The sequence below is a fragment of the Coptis chinensis genome, chromosome 4, assembly GCF_015680905.1.
Source record: "Coptis chinensis isolate HL-2020 chromosome 4, ASM1568090v1, whole genome shotgun sequence".
NCBI classification, from domain to species: domain Eukaryota; kingdom Viridiplantae; phylum Streptophyta; class Magnoliopsida; order Ranunculales; family Ranunculaceae; genus Coptis; species Coptis chinensis.
Window position 1 is genome coordinate 45,686,236 of NC_141459.1, and position 23,318 is coordinate 45,709,553.

Sequence of the window (23,318 nt, forward strand, 5' to 3'; positions counted from 1 at the left end):
AAGTGTCAATCATTTATACAGAAAGTGAAATAACTTACCAAGTGCTGAATAACACATCCTAATATATATAGTAAATAGAGACTTACTATCCCATTTATGAACCTTGATCATCAACTCTTTGTGGATAGATATGGCTCATGCAACACTCCACGTCGCATAAAAAAACTCCACATGTGTTGAAAATGACTATCCAATTCCACTTGCTCCACTACTGACAAACATGGTCATAACCATGTATATGACTATTAGTCTAGCAACGTCTTCACCAGATTCATTATCTTTTTTGTTGACATTTTTTTTTCAATGTAGCTAATATAACCACAATTGTTATTTTGGCTTATTTTTTCCAGTATCTTTGCATAAACAATGAAGCTTCAAAAGCATTCTGCCTAAGTGTTCTCAACTGGAATGCCACTATTTTCCCTTGCACTAGAAGGCCAAAAGTAACATCTACATCTTATGGAGTTAGCTCCACCCACTTATGTTTTCCAAATTTGAATTTTCGTATTTTCTTTTAGTTGGTTTGTAAGGCTTTGATTATGCAGGGGTTGTGCTTCTCTAACATTGTCTTTGTGATTGTACCATTGTGAAACACTATAAACAACTTTCCATATGGTGTTTCTTTCAAGTTTGCAATATGGTCATCTTTAAGAGTTTCCTTAAAATCTTGCACAAGACCCAGCAAAGCTACTGCGGAAGATCTAAATGTCTTGTACAACTTCTTCTAGTTTACATTCTGTAATAATGAGAGAAAACCAATTAATAGCAAAGATCATCTATACAAATTTAAAAATGTAGAAATATATTACTATGTAAATTTAAGAATGCAGAGTTAAACTACTATGAAACGTTAAGATTGTAGAGTAAAAGTACTATGAAAATTTAAGAATACAAAGTAAATTTTAAGAATGCAAAGTAAAAGTACTATGAAAATTTAACAAATTTTGTGTTTAATAATCTCCCTCATCAAAAACCCAGTACATAAAACCTCCTTGCATACATCAAACTAACAAAACACCCCTATTTTTTTAAAACAAATTAAACAGACAAAAATACTCTCGAAAAACTATCCCGACACCACCGTAAACAACCCTCTATTTCACATTTGAAATATTATCCCCACACCATAAACCCTCGCCTCTCTTTTCTCTCTCTCTCTCTCTCTCTTTCCTCTTTAAACAAACATAAACAACCATTTCGATCAACCTACATTTTTATATCTAAAACTCAAAATTAACAAAACCCCAAAAAAACGAAGTTGATAAAATGGTCGAAGGAGAAAAACACGCTAAAAGTAGTAGAAAAATGAAGCAATAATATTCAAATTATAACAAAGAAAGAAATAAGAATAAGGTTGGTAGTAAGGCAAAGTCGGTGAAAGTCACAGACCTAGTAATAATTTGTTACTATGCATTCTTATATTTTTGTAGTAGTCAATTCAAAAATTTCTATTGTTAGAGTTTTATACATTCATTTGGATGGTAATAGAGGTTCTCATTAATGGTTTCTACTTAAGTATATTCGGAAAATAAAAATTGGATTTCAAAGTTGCTTTTCACTTTCTTTTTATTTTATAAGCCTTAAATTTTCCAAGAAATGAGACTAAGCTCCTTGATTCTAATCCGATTGAGTAAAAACACCTTTCCAAGGGCCCATACCACATAACCTTCGTATTACTTAGGCCCATACCAAATAACCTCTCTGTTTTCCAAAAAAGAGCTAAAATCCGGTCTATTTTTTATTTCCCGTTTTATCTTATTTCATTTTTTTACCTTTTTGAGAAAATTCACCGTGAATACAAGTTTACAACCAAGAAGAGCGCGGTTTATCCAAGCAGAAATAAGGTTTAACCTCTCTTGTTGACGAACTAAAGTTTGATGCTGACGTTAAGATTGTAGAGTAAAAGTACTATGAAAATTTAAGAATACAGAGTAAATTTTAAGAATGCAGAATAAAAGTACTATGAAAATTTAAGGCTTATCAAATAAAAAAAAAGTGAAAAGCAACTTTGAAATCCAAATTTTATTTTCCCAATATACTTAAGTAGAGACCATTAATGAGAACCTCTATTACCATCCAAATGAATGCATAAAACTCTAACAGCAGAAATTTTTGAATTAACTACTACAAAAATATAAGAATGCATAGTAACAAATTATTACCAGATCTGTGACTTTCACCGACTTTGCCTCACTACCAACTTTATTCTTCTTTATTTATTTGTTATAATTTGACCATTACTTCCTTTTTATACTACTTTTAGCTTGTTTATCTTTTTCGACCATTTTATCAGCTTCGTTTTTTGGGGGGTTTTGTTAATTTTGAGTTTTAGATCTAAAAATATAGGTTGAAATGGTTGTTTAAAGAGGAGAGAGAGAGAGAGAGAGAGAGAGAGAGAGAGAGAGAGGCGAGGGTTTATGGTGTGGGGATAATTTTTCAAATGTGAAAAAAGGGTTGTTTATGGTGGTGTCGGGATAGGTTTTACCGGGTTTTTGATGAGGGAGATTAAATGCAAAATTTGGCAAATCTCAGCATTTCAAGTAAAAACCAAACTATCGTATCGAACTCTTCTTAGTTGAATAGTCGAAGCACACGAAATAAGAAATGTGATGTTTCATTTATTCTAATTCAATTAGAGAAATAGAAAGAAGAGAACACAGAGATAATCAATGTCAATGAAATAGTCAAGTAAGCGGAGCGAACGTTCTGGGCAGAAGGAGGTACGCGGACAAAAATGTGTTTGGTTGATTTATGTCTGTCTGTCCTCATCTCTTCACCCCTCTCTCTCTTCGTTCTTGTCCTTTTTCCTTTCTACGCACTCTCAATCTCCACTCCTCCCTATCCTCTCCACCCTCCTTCCCTTATCCGGTGGTTCGCGTCCTAGTTATAGAAGGAAAGAGAGAAAGAATATGATGGGCATTATAGAATCCCAGGTTTTGGTTCCATAATCAGTATACTAGTTATAGAAGGAAAGAGATCTTTGAAAGAAAACCAATGATGGGCTGTTGTTTTCGATTTTTTTTTTTTTCCAATCACGTTCTCCTTAGTTTTGATGCCCATAAATCCATAATGATAGTTTATAGTGAAAAATTCAGATTCTGATCTTATCAGCGGCACATGTCAATATATCGCGATATTTGTAGCAATTAACCAGAAAATATCGGATTATTTTGTCCTATTCAACGTCCGATCCAGCCATCAACAGACGATTCAACTAACATTTACCAGTGACCAGCCCTCATTCCAACATGTTGTCTCGTTCCCGTTTCAAACTAAAACCCACACTCTTGTTCTCCTCATTTTTTTCAACTCAACCCTTGGACCCTCCTCCACGTGTCCCCCAACGAAGAGTTGTAGTCACAGGTAATAATAATAATACCAATCCCCAATTTTACATTTCACTTTTTTAACATTTTGGTTAAAGTAAAATAAATATATGTCGCAGGGTTAGGAATGGTGACGCCACTTGGATGTGGTGTAGAAACGACGTGGAAGAGACTTATTGAGGGTAGTTGTGGAATAAGGGAAATTACTATAGATGATTTAAAGATGAATGGGTTTGATAGAGATACTCAAATCTATACTTTTGATCAATTGACTTCTAAAGTGGCTGCGGTCGTTCCGTGTGGTACTAATGCTGGAGAGTTTAATCAGGATTTATGGCTTAATACTAAGGTACTCATATTAGTAATTCTACAACTCTGTCATAGTATCCAGTGATTTATTTTTAATCTGTTAGAAAATGTATATTAATGTCGTAGAGGTAGTCATGTATTGTCAACCGCAGAATGTGCCAACTCTAGAATCATCCATTGGTGGTCTTTCTAGCTTACTTCTATTCCGTGTTCCCATGAGTTGGTGCAAATAGGTTGGAAGAGGGTTTGTTGTCTAAGATGGACACATAACTAGGTAGTAAAAGATAGCATGAGTTCCACATGTAACCATTGGAAGTAGGTATTTGTTTCTAGGTATGAAGAGCGTTTGTTAGGAGAATGGTCCTGTTACCAGACCTAACTATTGGGGTGTTTGGAAATGCTTACATAGAGTTGGGGATGTGTTTTATGAGCACATTGGATTTCCACTGGCAATGTTAATAGGATTTTGTCTTGAGAAGATTCTTGGTTAGATGATAGACCTTTGTGTAACTTTAAGAATCACAATGGTTTAATTACTTGGAACTCGGTCATTTCTAATGCTTTGACAAGGATATTGTGGATGCGGTATCAGGATGATTCTATTCGTTCTGTGATCCCTGGAAAAATTAGGAGACTTTTGTGCATCGACAAGGATAGATTTTCTACTAGGTCTATCTACTATGTGCTTCAATCTCAACCTCTTTGTCCTGACCTTAAACTCTTTCGTTATCCCCCATTATGTAATTTGGGGTTCCAAAGTAACTTCCGAAGTTGCTTTCTTTGTTTGGTGCACATCCCCAAGTAAAAATTGGGCAATAGATCATTTTAGGTAGAGACATTTTAAGGATGCCATTGTCAACTTCTGTCCATTGTATTGGAGAGATGGGGAATGTGATAGTAGGTTTTCTTTTTTCTTGGTGGGTTTGGTGACATTTTATAATTGTGTCTAGGGTCTGTAGGGTTTGTCCAGGTTTGAAGAAGAATTTACTTGCCTCGTGGAACTTGAATGTTTATTCTCACAAGTGATGTCGGACTCGGAGCATGCTACATTTTGCAATCCTTTGGGGTCTATGGTTGGAGAAGAACAAAGACATTTTAAAGATGTAAAAAAGCCAATGGAGGAAGTTGTTTTGGGGATCAAAGGCTGCCCATGTTTTTGGTATAAAGTGCAAAAGGAGACACGTGGCATACCTTTTGGGTATTTCATATACAGATGGGGATCCATTGTTTCCTTTAGTTGCTGGCATTGTAGGACATCTCATCCTATTTCTCTTCATTTGGATAAATAGACATTCAAAATTGTACTTCACCAACCAAACAATAATTAAAAGTGTAATAGGAATTATCTATTTATTATTTTAAATGTGTTTTGCGTTTCTATAATTGCTAGCAACGAAGGAGGATTCAGCATCTTAGACTGGACTCTTTTTTCCATTTGGCATCATCATCAGCAAATCTAAATTTCAGTGATAAAAGAAATTTGAAAAGAGAAATTGTATCTCCTGTTTTATTGTGCCAGATATTACTACAAAAGTGGAAGACGTGTGTTACGATCCTAGTTAACTAATATTTAAGTAATTAACTTTCCGTTGCTTGACTACTCGGGTTCTTAAAGAATATTTGTCAGTTGTAAACATTAATGTTATGTATGTGTATGCATCAGTGTTTTAGTTTCCATGTCCATCAACTAGATAGGTAATCTACTTAGTGGGTTAGTGGGTAGTGTCTTGTATTAGTGTCTTACTTAGTTTAGTGTAGTTATTGATGAAGTGGTGTAATTTCTATTTAAGAGTCAAGTTAAATGAATAATAGCAGGTTAAATGTAGTCTCCGCTATTTTCCTATATGTATAAAAATTTATCAAAAAGGTAATTAACCTATATGTCTTAAACCTTTATGGATTGTTGTATCAAAATTTTACGATCTTGTGTAAAATCAGTTATCCTTTATGAATTGCTGTAAAATTTTATAACCTTATTCATTCGTATTTATAAAATCAATTACGGGTTTGCTAGAGTCATATTTGAGCATATTTAATATGCCAAAGTTAGCCCATGGGTTAGCATAGGTTCTTGCGGCCTTTTGAGATATGTTACTCGTTGGAAGCCCAAATATTGTCATAATAGGGTTATCAAAATTATAATTAAATACGAATTTTAGAATTATTTTCTGGTTTTGTTCTCAAAACTTTACAAATAACAACCCCAAGAAAGAAAAACAAATTGAGAAAAGAAGAAAAGAGAAGGAACAACAAAGAACAAAGGCAAAGAAGATATTTTATTTCTTGAATTTAAAGAAGAAATAAAATATCTTCTTTGCCTTTGTTCTTTGTTGTTCCTTCTCTTTTCTTCTTTTACAGTTTCTTTCTCAATATGATATTTTATCCAAGAAATGAGACTCAGCCCCTTGGTTCTAACTCGGTTGAGTATAAACTCCCTCCCATCGACCCATATCACATAACCTCCTTATTATTTAGGTCTCGTTAAATAACCTCCTTGTTTTCCAAAAAAGATATAAAATATGGTATGTTTTTATTTCCCATTTTATCTTATTTCCTTTTTTACCTTTTTGGGATTGAAAATTTCCCGACTATATGTAAATGTTTTTTTACATAGTTATATATATATATATGTAAAACTATATTTGCATAGTTATTGGAGCCATAAAAACTTAAATTTACATAGTAACTTTTGGGATTAAAAATTTCCTATTTTTACATAGTCATATATATGTAAAACTATATTTATATAGTCATTGGAGCTATGAAAACTTAAATTTACATAGTAATTTTTGGAATTGAAAATTTTCCGACATATGACAAAATATATATAAATGTATTTTTACATAGTCATATATATGTAAAACTATATTTACATAGTCATTGGAGCTATGAAAACTTATATTTATATAGTAACTTGATCTATGAAAATTTAAGTTTAGAAGAGTGTGTTTACAAGTATGCAAAAAAATAAAAAATTATGCATGATAAATTGTTTTTACATAGCATTTCTTTGAAATTGACCAATCTAACATCTGACGTAACGAACTTGTGTAATTTTATACGACCTGTTAAAATATATTTTTACACAGTAGATTACTACAACTGATATCCGACAGAACTGATCTATGTAAATTTAAATTTACACAGTAACTGACCTATGAAAAATTAAATTTTCATAGAGAAAACAGGTCAATCATAACTTATGCAAAATTATTTGAAATGAACAACAGCCCAAAAAGATTTCATCTTTGAATTGAAAAAAACTTGACTTTCGTATTCAAAATATTCAAAGAGATTTCATCTTTGAATTGAAAAAGTAGACAATTCTCAGATCCGGTTTTGAGTGGAAGAAACAAAATTTACAAGTCTTGATATTGTTTCTCAAATCTGATTTGTTTGGTTGGAGAATAACAAATTTCAAGAGAAATTGATTGAGAGAAAGAAAAGAAGAATTTCGTATTTGAAAAAAATGAAAGAATGAGAGAAAGTGAGAAAAGAAGAAGAAAGAGGGTAGTGGTGTAATTTTCAATTAATTTGTTGTTGTAATTTTCAGATTTGTAAAGAAAAAGGAAGTTTTGATCAGAACTTAAAAAAAGATAGAGAAAGAGGAGAAGAATAAGAGTTTGTTTTCTGTCATTAAAGTAGTTTCGGGGGCATTTTCGTCCATATTGTGGGGTTTTAAAAAACAGGGAGTTTTAGTGGATTGGTCCGTTGAGAGGGAGGTTTTATGGACCGAAAATTGGATCAGGGAGATTTTTACCAAAACCTGATATTTTATCTAAGGGTTGTTATTTGTGAGGTTTTGAGAACAAAACCGGAAAATAAATCTAAATTCTTATTTAATTCAACCTTAATTTTGAAAACCCTATTATGACAATATTTGGGCTTCTAATAAGTAAGAGATCTCAAAAAGCCCCAAGAACCTATGCTAACCCATGGACTAACTTTGGCATATTAAATAGGCCCAAATATGACTCTAGCAAGCTCGTAATTGATTTTATAAATTCTGATGAATGAGCTTTACACAAGTTTATAAAATTTTGATGCAACATTCCGTAATAGTTTAAGACATATGAGGTTAATTACCTTTTTGATATATATATTTTTTATACATATAGAAAAATAGCAGTCGTTACGCTAAAGTTTTTTGCTATACAGTATTCAACTTTGAGTTGCAAATAGAGGTCACAGTTCCTCAGTAAACCGATCCGGAGGTCTCGGGTTTCCTTGAATTAACCCAAATGTATTTTATAATCTTCACGATTTTAACAACTTGATTCTCAAACCCAATGTCCAAACCTATGGCTTAGCAAGACCCAAAATCAGGAGTCCTATTATGCTCATAATCTGTATTTTATAGAAAGTAATTAGGTGTACAAAAATTTGGGGTATTACATCAAACTTTCCCAAGAATATGTTATGCTTCTGCATTTGTTAAAAAAAAGAGATGTTCAAATCTCCTGAAGTTTATCATAATCTTATCTCTACCATTGGAGTTCACAAGATTATTGAAGCCACTCTCAAGTTGTAACACAAATGCTTAATCATATCTGTATTCCTTTCTGGATAGAGTTTATCATAGCGTATATATCCGAAATGAGCTCTATACCTGATAAGGCCAGTCATTTTTGCATAACTGTAATCTAGTATATATTTCCAGGCTATGTGCATTTTTTGTCAATTTAATGATCATTCCCTGTGCTATATGATACCTATGTGACAATATAAATAGACATTTTCTCCAAAATAATTTGGTAACTGGTTTTTTTCTGTTACGTATTTTCATATTGTTGAAGGGGTTATGATATTTTGAGATGTCACTCTTACCCGTCAATTTGAGAGGTCTTGTTTGTTTAGGAGCACAGGTCGATAGCGAGGTTTATAGCATATGCGTTATGTTCTACTGATGAAGCTCTTAGAGATGCAAACTGGTTTCCAACTGAGCTGGATAAGAAGGAAAGAACGGTATGTCTTTCATTCTTCAAGTAAGCTATTAGGCTGTTATGGAATTTTAGTGTTTGATGTGGGTCTTAAATATCTAATCAGTTGAGGTTGTGCAACAAATTAGGGTGTTTCCATTGGTGCCGGAACTGGAAGCATCAGTGATATCTTAGATGCGGCACAAATGATTTGTGAGAAGGTTGTTCTTTTGAAAATTACATACTGCATAAATTAAGGTTTTACTTTTAATATAGCTGCTTCGTGAAATGATTCATCTTTCCTCTCATGGTCTTACTTACAGGCATGCATATGATCTACATGGCTCTGGCAACAATGTAATGTGATTGTTCTCTGCTTTTTGCACACAGCGTTTACGCAGGCTTAGTCCATTTTTTATCCCACGGATATTGATCAACATGGCAGCGGGTCATGTGAGCATGAGATACGGATTCAAGGTGCTTGGATTACATCTATAGCTAATTTATATTCTAGAGATAGGTTTGTTCAAGAATCAAGATGATAAGCCCTGCATGCCTGCACCCACTTCATACACAGGGCACCGGCCCATTCACTATACCGGTTTCTGATATCTCAAACTGACATATTTTTAGCCTTACAAAGATAGCTTTCAGGAAGGTTCTTTAATTTGTAAAACTTTTAGTGCAGAGTTAATACTAAAAAGTCCAGAAATGGCTATGCCCTAGGTGTTCAAGATGCATCGGTGTGTTCATATTTTATGTTTCTCTATTAAAGGAGGCGGTCCATGTATTGAATGTTCTATAGGATGAGCTGGTAGCTTTTGTTAGACATTGACTGCGGGCTCATCATCCTTAAAATGTCTGCACACATGTAATTATTATCAATTTTAATAACCCTTTGTTATAATTTTTTTTTGTTTATGAACTAGTAAAATTGTATTGTTGTTAATGGAGAGGAAGTTTGGAGAGGAAAGAGAAAAGAAGAAGATATGTCCTTATTAGTTTTGGGCTTGTATCACTTCAATATATATATGAACAATTAGAGTTTACAAAAATAGAAACTTCCTAAAATATCTGGGAGATGTCCTCTTTGAATTCTAACAGAACTCGAGCTTTGTACGTGCAGTTTATTCTGACAATTTTATGCAAACACTTGAATCCAGGGACCAAATCATGCTGCAGTTACAGCTTGTGCTACTGGGGCACATTCTATTGGGGATGCTGCAAGGATGATTCAGTTTGGAGACTCTGATGTTATGGTTGCTGGGGGAACAGAGTCCAGTATTGACGCTTTATCTATAGCGGGGTTTTGTAGGTATTTTATCAGTCAATTTATGCACCTCAACAAGCTTTCTATCTTCTTGACGTTTGAAGAGTTTCATACTCATTACTAACTCGACATGTTATTGCTGTCTTTCCATATCTGATCTTAATGTTTTAAGTGGACAATAAAGTAACCTACAAAAAAAAATCAACTTCACGCAAATCGAGAAGTACCAAAAGAATTTTGATATTATTACACAATGCCTACCAACAGAGTTGTATCATAAGAGGAGTTCTTTCAAAAATATTTTCTTTTCTCTTTGATGATTATCCTCTTTACATGCTAATGCTTTCCCTTTGAAATTTGTCAAATAAGCATACATTGTTTACTCCTTTATTTGTTACTCTGTTGTTAATATAATCTCTTTAATTTGTAGGTCTAGGGCTTTGGCTACAAAGTATAACTCTATCCCTCAAGAAGCTTCCCGACCTTTTGATTGTGGCCGCGATGGATTTGTGTAATCACATATTTCCTTAAGAATATTTGTTATTGTCTTTCTTTCGACAACAACGTAATGTATTAACTTCTTGAATCGCAGGATAGGTGAAGGTTCTGGTGTCGTGGTGCTGGAGGTGAGAGTGATATGCGTTTCTTAGTTCACCATTACTTACCACTTACCAGTAGTTTACAGCTTTTCTTGTTGAATATGACCTGATGTGTCTATTCTTTTTCCCCTCTTTTTGGAAAAGTTCTGAGGACATATATGACACAGTCAAACTTATCATTGTTATTCGTTAGTGCACTTAGAAAGTTTAAACTAAGCTACTTTTTTTGCTGTATAGATGATGTATTTACTATGTAGCTCTCCATCAGAACTTTAAAATTTCTTTCCTCATCAGATGTAGTTGAAAATTATAGAATTGCGGAGCGTTCAGGCGACTGTTAGTTGGAAACTATGTTTGGCATGTTTCAAAATTTTGGAGTAAACTGATTTTTTGGGGAGGTGATTTATGTAATGAGGGGATCATATCTCCAAAAAGCTACGGTAATATGAATTTGTAAGTGCAGTAACGACCATGAATTTGTATTTGTGAAATTTGTATGTGCCCCGGAACTGTTCCTTATTTAAAACATACCTCCCCCAAATGATTCGGAAAACAAGATTCCTGATATCAAGACCATGCAAGTTAGATCCCCAACATTAAGTACACAATACGTTACCCCTTTGCAAATTGCAAGATGATAAGAATGGTATACACCAGACCCAAATAATATATCTCCAATTCTGAAACATACACTTTTGACCAATAGTCTCTAAACCAAAGATGCCACAAGTATTTAGATATTGATGTTTGTCAATTCTTCTTGATATATTAAACTTGGTGCAGCTCTTCATTTTGTAAGGATCTCATTGGTATAAGTTAACTTTATATTATTGATCTTTTGTGATTAGGAGCTTGAACATGCACAAGAACGAGGAGCCAAAATCTATGCCGAGGTTCGAGGTTATGGGATGTCAGGTCTTCCTCTTCTTTATTGTCTTTTGTGATCAATCATTAAGTATTCTTATTGGATATGGATGATAAAGTAATCATACCTATTTTCTCGACTGATCTTTTAACATGATAATTAACATGTTGCAGGTGATGCATATCACATAACTCAGCCACACACTGATGGTAGAGGTGCTATTTTGGCCATGTCAAGTGCAATAAAACAGGTAGGTTTTCATATTTTACCTTGGTGCAATGTGTTTGAAGTGCTTCTGAATGTATTTTAGCCAAACTGGGTGTTCTGGAGGTTAATTATCATTTTTGAGTGACTAGTTAAACAAAGATACTTGTCTTGTAGACCATAGGAGAAGAGCTGGTGCCCAACTGCCCATGTAGTGCGGTACCAGATCTGCTATGCAGAGTATCAATATCGTAGGATGACTATTTGAGCTATTGGATTATTTTGAAATTTAAATATTAACAAATTATACTGAAGGGAATAATACGAATAAGCTGATAGGTGGTCAGGAAAACATAGGTATGCCTTTTGTTTTGCTGTAATGTACCTTCATGGTGAATTGGTGATTATGGGTTCTCTGTAATGTGATAAACATTTTTAGTTGGTATACCATAGATTCTGTCATTCAACACCGCTACTGTTGACAATTTAACCTTAGCCACTTCTATCTTCTCTGTTACTTTGCACCACCTATTTGTCGCTTCTTCTATGTGATTCCCTTATGTTAACTACTGTAATTGCAGAAGAGTGAGTTACAGTAATACCCTGTGTATTACTTTTTCCCCGTTTTGCCCCTGATTTTTCTATGTTTTCACTTATTTTTTCATTCATACATTTTGTCCTTTGTGATTTACTTGTTATTTAATTGACCAAAAGTGTGCTCACGTGATTAAACGGTGATCATGTATTCTTGTCGGCAATTAATAATCTTCGGTTGGGACCCACTTGGATGACTATATAAATAAGTTAGTTGGGAGGAAATCAAAGCCTGAAAAACAGGAAACGAGCTCACTGACAGATACAATACGGGCTGAAGGCAGCTCACTGACAGATACAATACGGGCTGAAGGCCCATGCACACACTAGTTTCAGAATTATGAATTCGTATGGTGGTCCCACAACTAGAATTAGGACTGACATTTTTTTAATGCCTTGCAGTCAGGACTTAATCCTAATCAAGTAAATTATGTGAATGCTCATGCAACTTCCACCCCTCTGGGTAATTTTATTTGGCCTCTACATAATTCTGTTACGGTTCTACTTGTCAGTGTAATAAGAAATTTCTACTATAGATATCTAGTTTGTATATCTGAGATCCAACTCTGCAGGTGATGCGATAGAAGCCAGTGCTATTAAAACTGTTTTTTCGGAACATGCAACATCAGGTGCTTTGGCGCTATCATCAACAAAGGTATGTTTGTGGTCTTATATGTAAATCATCAGAGGAAAAGAATGGGGAAAGAAGCAAAGAGAAAAAGTAGTTCACTTAAGAAAGTATTTTGAAAGAGGATTTCTTATGTGAAATTGTAAGAGCCAGCATGCAAGCTTGTTATCACTTCATAACCAATGATTCATATCTGTCGTATGAACTGTGTCTCCAAAGTTTTCTAGTTTCTCTATGGATGTGTCTGATAACACATTTTTCAGGGTAAAATATGGTAGTTTAGAGAGGAAAGTTATATTCCAGTGATTGATAACTTAAATTGGAGGCTGGAACATGTTTTGGGGAGAGTTTCCCTCTCATTTGGGAAAAATATGTTGTGTCCCTGCGCCTCTAGCATCACTTTTGAACTACAGAAGGACATTGAAACAAACCTTTAAATTCCTTGCACTTCCCTTGAATGTGTTTGAAATGAGTCCTCTCATTTCTATACTAATCAGCGTCCAGCAAATAATATTAAAAAGTAAATAATTAAGCACATAAATGGAAAAAATCACCATCAGATTAGTTAAACCAAGGAGGAATTTTAATAAATGTTGTGAGCGATACTTATGTCATTGGGTGTGTCTCAAAATGATGACGTGATGCGAAATATTAGTTATTGTTGTGTCGAGGACCAGAAGTCCAATCTCTGTTCCTTCGGTGACGATGAACCGATCTCTGAATCTGGTCTTCTCGACTAGGCCGTTTGCTATCTTATTGTACATTTACTAGCGGTGACCCGTTGCTATGCCTCTCAGGACATAAAGGCACACCTTCTAATATGGAATTGGAACAGTTTGAAACTGATGATGGAACATTGTTTCCAAGGATTAGGGCCAAGAGACAATGGGGATTTGGACAACGAGACAAGGGGAGAGTTTGATCATTAACCATTGGTTAGAGCTGATTTTGATTTGTTTAGCTAGTGGAATTGATCAATCAAAGGTCGCGGTGATTTTGTGGTTTTTTGATATGATACTAAATATGCAAGAGGAAGCCCATGTTTCTCAACTAGATATGTTCTCTCCCTGGGCCTGGGCCAGACCTATCAATCGTAGTCCAAAATGCTTGCAGAGTTGTCAGCACCTTGCTTTATTGTGTCAGCAGGAAAGTAGAGGTTTAATCAAGAGGGGATGAAATCCTTGTTGAGGAAACTTTTCAAGAAAGTTTGGGATGTAGTCACAAGTTGTTTCTTTTGGCAATGGTATAAGACTTTTACGATTCGAGTTTTCTGGCTCTTACCTTAATAGCACCTCTGTCAAACTCATGCTAAAGAAACAAGAACCGGAAGATATTGGCAAATTTACGATCAATTAGCCTCATCAGTGAAGATCCTTTCGGTTAGGCTGAAAAAGGTTCTTTTACAGTGATTGCTCAGGAACAAGGGGCTCTTGTTTTTGGTCGTCAGATCTTGGATGGGTCTGTTGATTGGCCAATAAGGGTTATGATCATGTCGTTTTGGGGATTTGTAGAGTACAATCTGGTTACACATGGGTTTTGGGGACATATAGGGGAGTTGGACGAGATCTATATTGTTTGCTTCATTATCTAAACTAATGATCACCAGGGGGTTTTCCACAGGTTCTAGAGGCATTGGGCAAGGTCTTCTGTTCCTCTTGGTTGTTGATGTGTTTGGTAAGATGATAGAGAGAACTGATAATTTAGGGGTTTTCAAGGTCTTAGAGTGGGTGAGAAGATCCAATCTTTCATCCCCAATATCTCGGTGATAAAATGATGTTTTTCTGTGATAGGCAGTAGCTTAGATTTCTTAGATGTATCATTTGCTGCTTGTTTTGAGGTGGTTTCCGAGTAAGAGTGAATATGGCGAAGCATTATTGAATTTGGACTTGGGAGAGGTCGCCTGGGTCAGTTTGCCTCTTTCATTGCTTGGGTTTCCATCAATATACTGAGGCCTTTCCCTGGGAGCGGATTATAGATCCAAATCCATCTGAGACCCGGTTATCAAGAGTAGGAAGTTTGCCGGGCGGAGAGGACGTTTCCTCTCTAAATGCGATCACATCATTTTGGTTAAGTGCATATCTCTTGTATGCAACTGTACTTCATGTATTTCTTTTATCAGTGTTGTGACGACGTCGATAGTGACACAGGTATCCTTTGGTGGGTTGGGAGTCATGCTTGTCTAAACAAACAGGTGGTTTGGGTCTTTGAAGATCACATGAGTTCGATCTCCCGCTGCTGGGCAAGTGGTTGTGGAGGAGAGTAATTTTGCATGAAGGTGAATACTTCCAGGTTTGGTGAGAGCCAACTGTGGTGGAATAGTGGTCATCTGTTCGTGCCTTGTGAATATGTGGTTGGGAGAAAGGGTTAGAATATTTTGGAGACGCTACATAGAAACATTAGTTACGAGCTGGGGATGGAGAGAATATTCAGTTATGGAAAGAGACCTCTTTTTGAGGTTTTGCTAGCTGATATGCTTTATCTCACTTCAAGAGGTCCCAGTTCATTTAAGCGGATTTGGAAGCTGCTTTCTTTTATTGGGGGTAGGGGTGGCAATGGGTCAGGTTCGTGTCGTGTCATACTCGGGTCACGTGTTAGGAGAGCAAACCCAAACCCGATCCAATTACTAATCCTGTCAAGTTTGTCAAACCCAAACCCAACCCGCATATGTAACGGGTGACCTGCTAAGCAAGTGAGTCAATTTTGAATTGGGTTGACAGATAACCCGTAAGTTTCTTTTTTTTTTGGATAAATAATAAAAGAACTTGCAAAAGTGTGCAAAGTTGTTGAAACACATATGCTGAACGCCTGAACCAAACAAGTGAAACAACCTATTAGCCAAAAAAAAAAAATAACCAAACTAGAAACAACCATGTCCAGTTTGTCCACTTTGCTACCACGTGGGCAAGCCTATTATTAAATAAATGCAAACATAAAATGATAAATGCAAACATAGACTAAGTCCGACTTTATTAAAAATTCTTAATTTATTGAAAAGGCATGGTATTGTCTACTACTTTTGCAAACATAGACTACTACTCTACTACAGAGTGACTTCAATCTCCAAATTAAAAGCCACCAGTTAAACTTTCTAGCCTTCCTTTGTATTAGCCACTTTCTTCAACCTCGGCCACAATTCTTCCATTCTTATCAGTCATGTTCAAGTTTGTGATGTCCTCGCACAACTCGTCCGCATTGGGCTCCATATTATCTATATAAGAAGGAAACCATTTGATATTGAAGAAATTAACATGGCAGGACATAAAAAAAAAAAATAGAAAAAAAGAAAAGAATCACACACCTGACAGTCCAAATATCCAATCACGAGTGCAAATTAAAACCTCAACATTTGCAGGCTTGAGGGCACTACAAAACTTATCGACAACTCTACCACCAATACTGAAAGCTGCTTCTGAGGAAATGGTTGATATAGGAAGGGACAGAACATCACGAGCCATCAAAGAGAGATCAGGGTATCGATACTGATTCCCCTTCCAAAAGTGAAGGACATCCAACTCTAATTTCCTATCCAATCTTGGTTCATCCAAAGTATAACTCTAACTGACTTTTTTAGCTGTGAGTAGACATTTCTTCATCATCAAATGTGTCAAAATCTTGGATCATAAGATATGATAGGTGGTACATAGTCACAACAATATAAAATTGATAGAAATATATTTAAAGAACTATATAAATTTAGTTTTACCTCCATAACAGTATCAAGGCAATTTGGAGAATGATTTGCTGGATTCTTTGAAGTGGTATTGGCAGACTCATTAGCATTTTGCATATATTGAGCAAAAAGAGAGGACAACTTAGTAGAAACATCATCTAATTGAGGTGAATCCTTACCAAAAAGCCTATTGTAACACCACTTCACAAATTCTAACTTGTACTGAGGATCTAATATCACAGCAATGGCAAGAATCCCAGAATAATCTGACCAGTACTTCTCAAATTTAAGGTTCATTTCAACAGCCATGGAATGCAGAAAATAATCACCATCTTTTATAGTTTTGGCCAAAGTCTCTTGCACCATAAACACTTGGGGAAAGAACAAGTTTGATGTAGGATACTGTGTCCCAGAAAATATGCAAGTCACCTTATAAAACACACCCAAAAACCGACAAATCTTCTCAATCCTACTCCACTCTTCTCTAACAGGACAATGAGTATAATTCGAATCACTAACTCTAAATGAATAAAAGCATTACGGTAGTAAAGAGCACTTTCAAGCATTAGAAACGTTGAATTCCATCGAGTTGGAACATCTTGACGCAAACCCTTTTTACGTTCCAAAGAAACTTGTGCAATACAATTAGAGAACCTTTGCTTTCTTTGTTGTGAACCTTTCAAATATTTTACACTTTCTCTAATCTTCACAACAAAAGAATCAATTACTTTCAACCCATTTTGAACAATAAGATTTAGAATGTGCGCACAACAACGAACATGTAAATATTCACCGTTACGTAATAAAACATTCTTCAAATTAAGTTGGTTCTGCAATAAACCAATAAATGAATTATTAGAACTAGCATTGTCTAAAGTCATAGAAAACAACTTCTTTTTAATTCCCCACTCGATCAATAAATTATAAATTTTCTCAGACATCGCAATACCAGTGTGGGGAGTAGGCATGAAACGAAAGTTCAAAATTCTCTTTTGTAACTTCCAATTAGTAGCAACAAAGTGGGTAGTGAGGGAAAAATAACCATCAGTGCTAACGGAAGTCCACAAATTAGAAGTTTGACTAATTCTTCCTGGAATGGAATGCAACAAGTCTTTAACAACTCCTTTCTCTTTCTTATAAATATTTAGGATGTGGTCCTTAGCAGTATTTCTAGGTACTAACTTGATTCCTTCATCAATATAGCTCAATGCATCCCTAATTCCCTAATATTCAACGAACTGAAAAGGTAAATCATGTCTAACTATTGCCATATACATTTTCTCTCGAAACTTTTCAAGATCAAACTTTTGGGTCCTCATCAACAAAGAAGATTTGGAATTAGACAAAAACATTTGTCCTAAGTCAGTGGTATTTCTCCTAATGCAAGACTTAATATGACGATTCATATTATCAGTACCCATTTTACTGTCACACAAATAAACGACCCCACACTTGCAACACTTAGCCCTGACCTTCCCATCAGCACGAACCGGTAACAATTCAAAACAATTCCAAGCTTTCGAAGTTTTCTTACGAGACTTACCATTGTTCGTATTTTGTTCAGCACAAGTGGCTTGAACTGCGGGGTTAAATGGGAGTCTTGGGTCTCTACGTCTACAAGATCAATATGAGTTGGCGTCACATTGTGTTGTTCAGCAACTTCAAACTCCATTTATAAGAATAAAAACAAGCAGCAAGAATAAACAACTTAGTTAGAGATGTCAAAAAGTGAATCTAATACTATACTGTTCACGTTCTATAAAATGACTACATTGAAGTGTTAACATAATGATATAAAAAAGGATTAACTTAATTAATAATTTAGAGAGGGAGATCATTCCTTCCAGATGTTATTGGAAGCTTTTTCATACCATTGCACTAGCCCCATAAAATAAACTAAGTAAATAGAAAAAGAAAAGATGAATTACCAGTAAATCAAGGTAAGGAGTTTGAGGAATTTGGGCTGTAGAGGGTTGAATACTTGAATGTGACTTTGACGGCTTCATTGTTCTCTTTATAGAATTGAGACTAGGGTAAGGGTTCAATGTTAATGTGATCATATATTTTATTGAATGAATCTATAATATTCTAGGTTACATTGACACTGGTAGGGGTGTCCATATCATACACGGATATGAATTGTCACGCAAAATATCAAAATTCGAGGTAAATTACATAGAATATGTGTCCGACACGGACACGTGGATACGTATCCGACACGGATTTTTTTTCAAAATATGGCATGTCCATGTAACCTAGATAATATTCTATATGCTGGATTGCCGGCTGATCCTTCTCAATCCAGCTGATCCTTCTCTTTTTAGTATTTTCTTTTAGGTAATTGGGTTTATGAGATTTAATAAAATACGGAAACATATATGTTTAAGGACTTAAAACAGGTCATACGGGTCATGGGCGGGAACTAATCGGGTATACTAACGGGTTATCCGGGTTAATATGTGCAACCCTAACCCAACCCATTTATTTGGTGGGTTTGGCGGGTCAACCCTTAAATGACCCAAAAGCCTTTTTCCCCAACCCAAACCCGCTAATTTCGTGTCGGGTTAGTGGGTCGTGTACAAAATTGCCACCCCTAATTGGGGTCTTACTTGGGTAGGATTCAAACCATTGACAATTTGAACCAGAGGGGTATGGATGTATTTGGTATGTGCTTGTAATGCCTGGTTGTGGAGGAAGAAGATGTGGATTACCTCCTCCTCAACTGTCCATTCGCTTTTAGAATTTGGGTACTATTCTTCATATTTTCAACATTGCTTGGGTTTCACCACCTAATTAAGGAGGTTTTGGAGAAAAATATTTTGTAAGTGGACTCTCTTAAAAAGCTAAATGGTTGGTGGATAATCTATCAAATGCTATCTTGTCGACTATATCGAAGGAAAGAAACATGAGAATGTGTGTCAAGGAGTTTCTTTATGATTGGGCGTGTGCTAATCCATTGTTTAGGTGGGTAAAATTTGTTGACTTTATGTGCAATCGGGATGGGCTAATGAGATGGGTGAGCTGTTGTACTTTGAGAATTTGGGGGAGTGAGGTCGAGTAGCCCTCTATTACTTGGATCCTTGATCATTGTAACACCTGTCACCATTATTATATTACTAATACATAGTGAATTTTACTGATAAGAAAATTTTTGTTGATGGGAAGATAATCGTAGCATTTCCTAGGATCTGGAGATTTATATTACTGTCTTGGAGATGACATTGTGAGTGTTGATGTCTTGACTCTTGACGGGCAAACTGGATTCCTTTCCTTGACGGATAAACAACTTGTTTTGAACCAAATCCTTTCACTTTGGTCTTCATTAATTTTTCCTCCAAACTCTTGAGTGTAGACCGATTTTCTATTTCCCTTTTTGGTCATTTGGGTTTCAAAAGTTCCATTCGAAGTCGGCTTTGTGTTTAGTGTTTATCCTTAAGACGTGTCCTAACAATTGATGACCTTTGGAAGAGACATTACAAAGAAGCTTTAGTTAATTGTTGTCCTATGTGTTTTGAAGGATGGAGGGTCCTTGAATCACACCCTCAAATAGGGTCCTTTTTCTTTGACTGTTCTGGTGTGTATTTCTTCTGTTTTAAGGGGTCAATAGGTATATACAGGTTCGGTGAAAGAGATGCTAGCCTCATGAAACTTGAGAGTAATTTCGAGGAGAGGTTGCCTTAATTGGAGAATGGTTTCACCTGTAGTCCATTTGGGTTGTTTTGTGGGGTGGGGGAGGGATGTTCTTCTTTTCTCTTTATGAAAATAAAGACATGAATGTTCTTCTCTTCTTCTTGTCTAAGCCTCTAAGGTGCACTCTGAGCAGGAGACATACCACACAATGATCATATCATACTGGCTTGGAGTGTCTGTTTTGCTCACTATTCTATCTTCTGTTTCTAATTTTGTGTTAAGCCCTTGCATCAGTAGGACATCTCTTCATACTTCGTATTTTGTTTGGATTATAATTACTTTAATTAGTAGAACTGCATTTGGTAATAATTAGTGAAACTATGTGTCTATATTTTACGATTGAAATTTTTTGGTGCGCCTTCTACATCATCATTTTGGACATCACAGAAACTATTATAATTTTTTACTAGTATAGATATACTTTTTGAAAGCTTTGCAACGTATGCATTATGCCCTTTTCCTTCCAGATAAGCATATTTACTTTATGTCCTTTCATTCTTTGTGTTTTAATATTTTATTGATGAGTTATGCGTTTTCACCTTGCCATTGCTGTTATGATATGGACCACAAATGCGTGATTAGAGAAAAACTCTATCCATCAAGGCCTTTCAATAACTTGACACAGTTTTTTTGTTTTCATAGATGTATGTATCATCAAGCTTTTGTAGTTGTGTGTGACCTATCATTCTAATTGCAAAGTGAATGTTGTTTCAGGGTGCTACTGGTCATCTCCTCGGAGCAGCGGGGGCTGTAGAAGCAATATTTACAGTTCTAGCTTTATATCACGTACGTATATTGATTCTCATAAGCCATTACAGAAGTTTAAATATCATCCTTTGTCTTACCTAGCAAAGTTATCCTCTTTACCCCATCTATTGGGGTGTGGATTTTGAGTTATTATGCAAAGAGAAGACAAAACAGTATGCCGGACAAAATTGGTTCCTTTTTCTGACTAATTTTACATAATGACAAGAAATCTGTCCACTTTCAGGCCTGAAGTTCCACTTTGGATTTTCACTGTATGATAAGACAATGCTAGGTAGAAAGGAATCTCTGGTCCCCAGGCCAACTTAATTTTATAGAGGCACCCTTATTCAAGACGAAACCAGACCCTACAGCTAAAAGAGCACCAAACTTTGATTTGCCAGATTCTGCATGCTTAGTCTATGAACCAAGCAGGGGCTTGATACAAATAAAGAAAAAGAAAATTAGTCCATTTCAAATCGTTTTCTTTTTTTATGTGGTATGTAGGATTGTAATGATGGATCAGCTAAAGAGAATTTTAGTGGTTTGCGTTCGGGGTTTTCCAGTTGTTGTCACAACCTGATCTAGAGAGAGCTAAGAAACAAACAGCTGGCCCTGCGTATTTGTAAACCTTTCCAAATAAACTTTGGACTAGAACAAGGGGTGAGCAGAAGACGTTGTAGGTGTTACTAACAAGTGAAAGCTTCTCTTTCATATTAAAATTGCAATAGGTTAGCGGAATTTGTATCCTTTCGGTATGATATTGTTGGTGAAACACCTTTCAAGTCCTCCACTATCCCCTGTTCCAGTTAAATTGTCGTTTGAGGAGGAAACAAGCACGGCAATGCTGGAAAAAAAAAATGCTGGAGAAGTTTCAGTTTGTTTTTTTATTTTATTATTATTATTATTATTATTATTTTGGGTAATTTGCTATATTTTACCATACGAGTTGGATCCTATATAAATGATGTTTTTTTTTTTGGTAATTCTATATAAATGATGTTGATAGATACGATATACCAACCTTTGGATATAGGATTGTATATATATAAGTTTGTATTGCTGTAGTAGCACAAACAACTTGTTAAGAAGACCAGATTTAACCTCATTTGCAGTTTTTCAGTTGTTGTATGGAAATCAGAAAAACTCATATTTTATTATTTTGTAGGGGATTGCACCATTAACACTGAATCTCAGTAGTCCGGATCCCATTTTCCGCGATAATTTCATGCCTTTGACTACCTCTACGGAAATGAATATAAGAGCAGCACTATCAAATTCTTTTGGTTTTGGAGGAACAAATGCATCTTTACTATTTGCTTCTGCCCCTTAGTTGAGAGAGAGAGCGGATACGTTTTGTTCACAGAAATGGACTTCTAGGAGTGGCAAAGAATCTTCCATCCTATGGTGCAACATGCTGATGTTTTGACTGGATTGAAGTGAAGGGCACTTTGAATCAACCAAACAGGTCCTGAAAGCAGGATGCAGTTTATAGCTATCTGGGGTCCGCTTACTTTCTTCCATTTTACCTTTAAAATGGTGAGAGATAAAGCCATAATTATGAATTTGGCTAGAGTAGTAGATGATGTCAAGTTTTTCTGTAGCTTGTATTTCGACTCCCGCTCAGCACATGTATGCTTCAGTGAGTTAACAAAAAAATAACTCCAGGTCCTCAGTTTCATGATCTTGAAAGGGCTGGTTGACTGTATCTTGCTTTTAAACACGTTACTGTAATTCTGCAAGTTAGGTTATGTTGCAAGGTGGAGTATGTTTATCTTTGAGGGGATACAGAAGAACCAAATGATCCTCAAGTTAGTGTTTTGGTGCTTTTAGTCTCCGTAACTAAAGTCACTTTCAAAATACTAGATTTTTTCGTATTGGGGCCAAATTTTGTTACCTTAAGAACGTACTCACAGAAGTCCGGTACAGCAACCTGAAAAACTGGATTTTGCGTTAATTTGATGAAACACCCAGTCTTGTTCTACGTCTTTTGTGGAAGAAAACCAGGATTCGCACTTTTATTTCCGTAGGAGCAAATAACCCATAAAACGTTCCCACATACGACGTGATCGTTGTTCGTGTGATCATAAAATCTAGACTTTGAAGGGCGATTGTATTTTTGTCTCTTGGATGAATTCCATGCCCATGCTGTTTTGACTGAAAATGTTGACACTTGATATTTTGATATGGATTCTTAACATCTTCACGGATAAGCATCTAATCTTTCTCCTTGCAACAAAGCAAATGATGGATTTCAAGGACCAAAATTAGCGATTAGTCAAATTACTCTGATTCTCTGAAGGTGAATCTTAAATGGCCAACAAGAATCAAGACATAATTTTAGCAAGACATGACTTTAGTTTGTAATAAATTGTTTTTATTTATACTGAGATGGGATACGCAATGGTATGGCAGAGTCACACTTACTCTTCATTGGTTACGAGCATGTGAAAATAACAAATAACTAGAGCTACAACTCCGTTTGGTTTGGCCAGCTTAA

At 35.5% G+C, this 23,318-nt stretch overlaps 1 protein-coding gene across 2 annotated transcripts; it reads left to right on the forward strand.

Moving 5' to 3' along the window:
* The first annotated feature begins 3,122 nt into the window (after positions 1 to 3,122).
* LOC147503686 (Beta-ketoacyl synthase) lies at positions 3,123 to 22,691 on the forward strand. Of its 2 annotated transcripts, none has more exons than XM_086556923.1 (14): positions 3,123 to 3,363; positions 3,446 to 3,675; positions 8,493 to 8,600; positions 8,704 to 8,775; positions 8,945 to 9,031; positions 9,718 to 9,869; positions 10,255 to 10,335; positions 10,417 to 10,450; positions 11,272 to 11,338; positions 11,462 to 11,538; positions 12,489 to 12,549; positions 12,659 to 12,741; positions 20,789 to 20,860; positions 21,066 to 21,203. In XM_086556923.1, exons 1-14 carry the CDS (start codon positions 3,249 to 3,251, stop codon positions 21,069 to 21,071), a joined length of 1,245 nt encoding a protein of 414 aa, XP_086413049.1. In that variant the 5' UTR covers positions 3,123 to 3,248; the 3' UTR covers positions 21,072 to 21,203. The 2 variants fall into 2 exon arrangements, with proteins under 2 accessions (XP_086413049.1, XP_086413048.1); XM_086556922.1 differs by lacking the exon at positions 21,066 to 21,203 and adding an exon at positions 21,987 to 22,691 and having other exon boundaries at positions 3,126 to 3,363.
* The last annotated feature ends 627 nt before the right edge of the window (positions 22,692 to 23,318 follow it).

Excerpts from the sequence above, each read along its gene's own strand:
- LOC147503686 (XM_086556922.1), top strand. The coding sequence starts at position 3,249 with ATGTTGTCTCGTTCCCGTTTCAAACTAAAACCCACACTCTTGTTCTCC. Across the intron at positions 9,032-9,717 it reads GCATGAGATACGGATTCAAG|GGACCAAATCATGCTGCAGT; the intron begins GTGCTTGGATTA and ends ACTTGAATCCAG. Across the intron at positions 12,550-12,658 it reads TGCAACTTCCACCCCTCTGG|GTGATGCGATAGAAGCCAGT; the intron begins GTAATTTTATTT and ends CCAACTCTGCAG.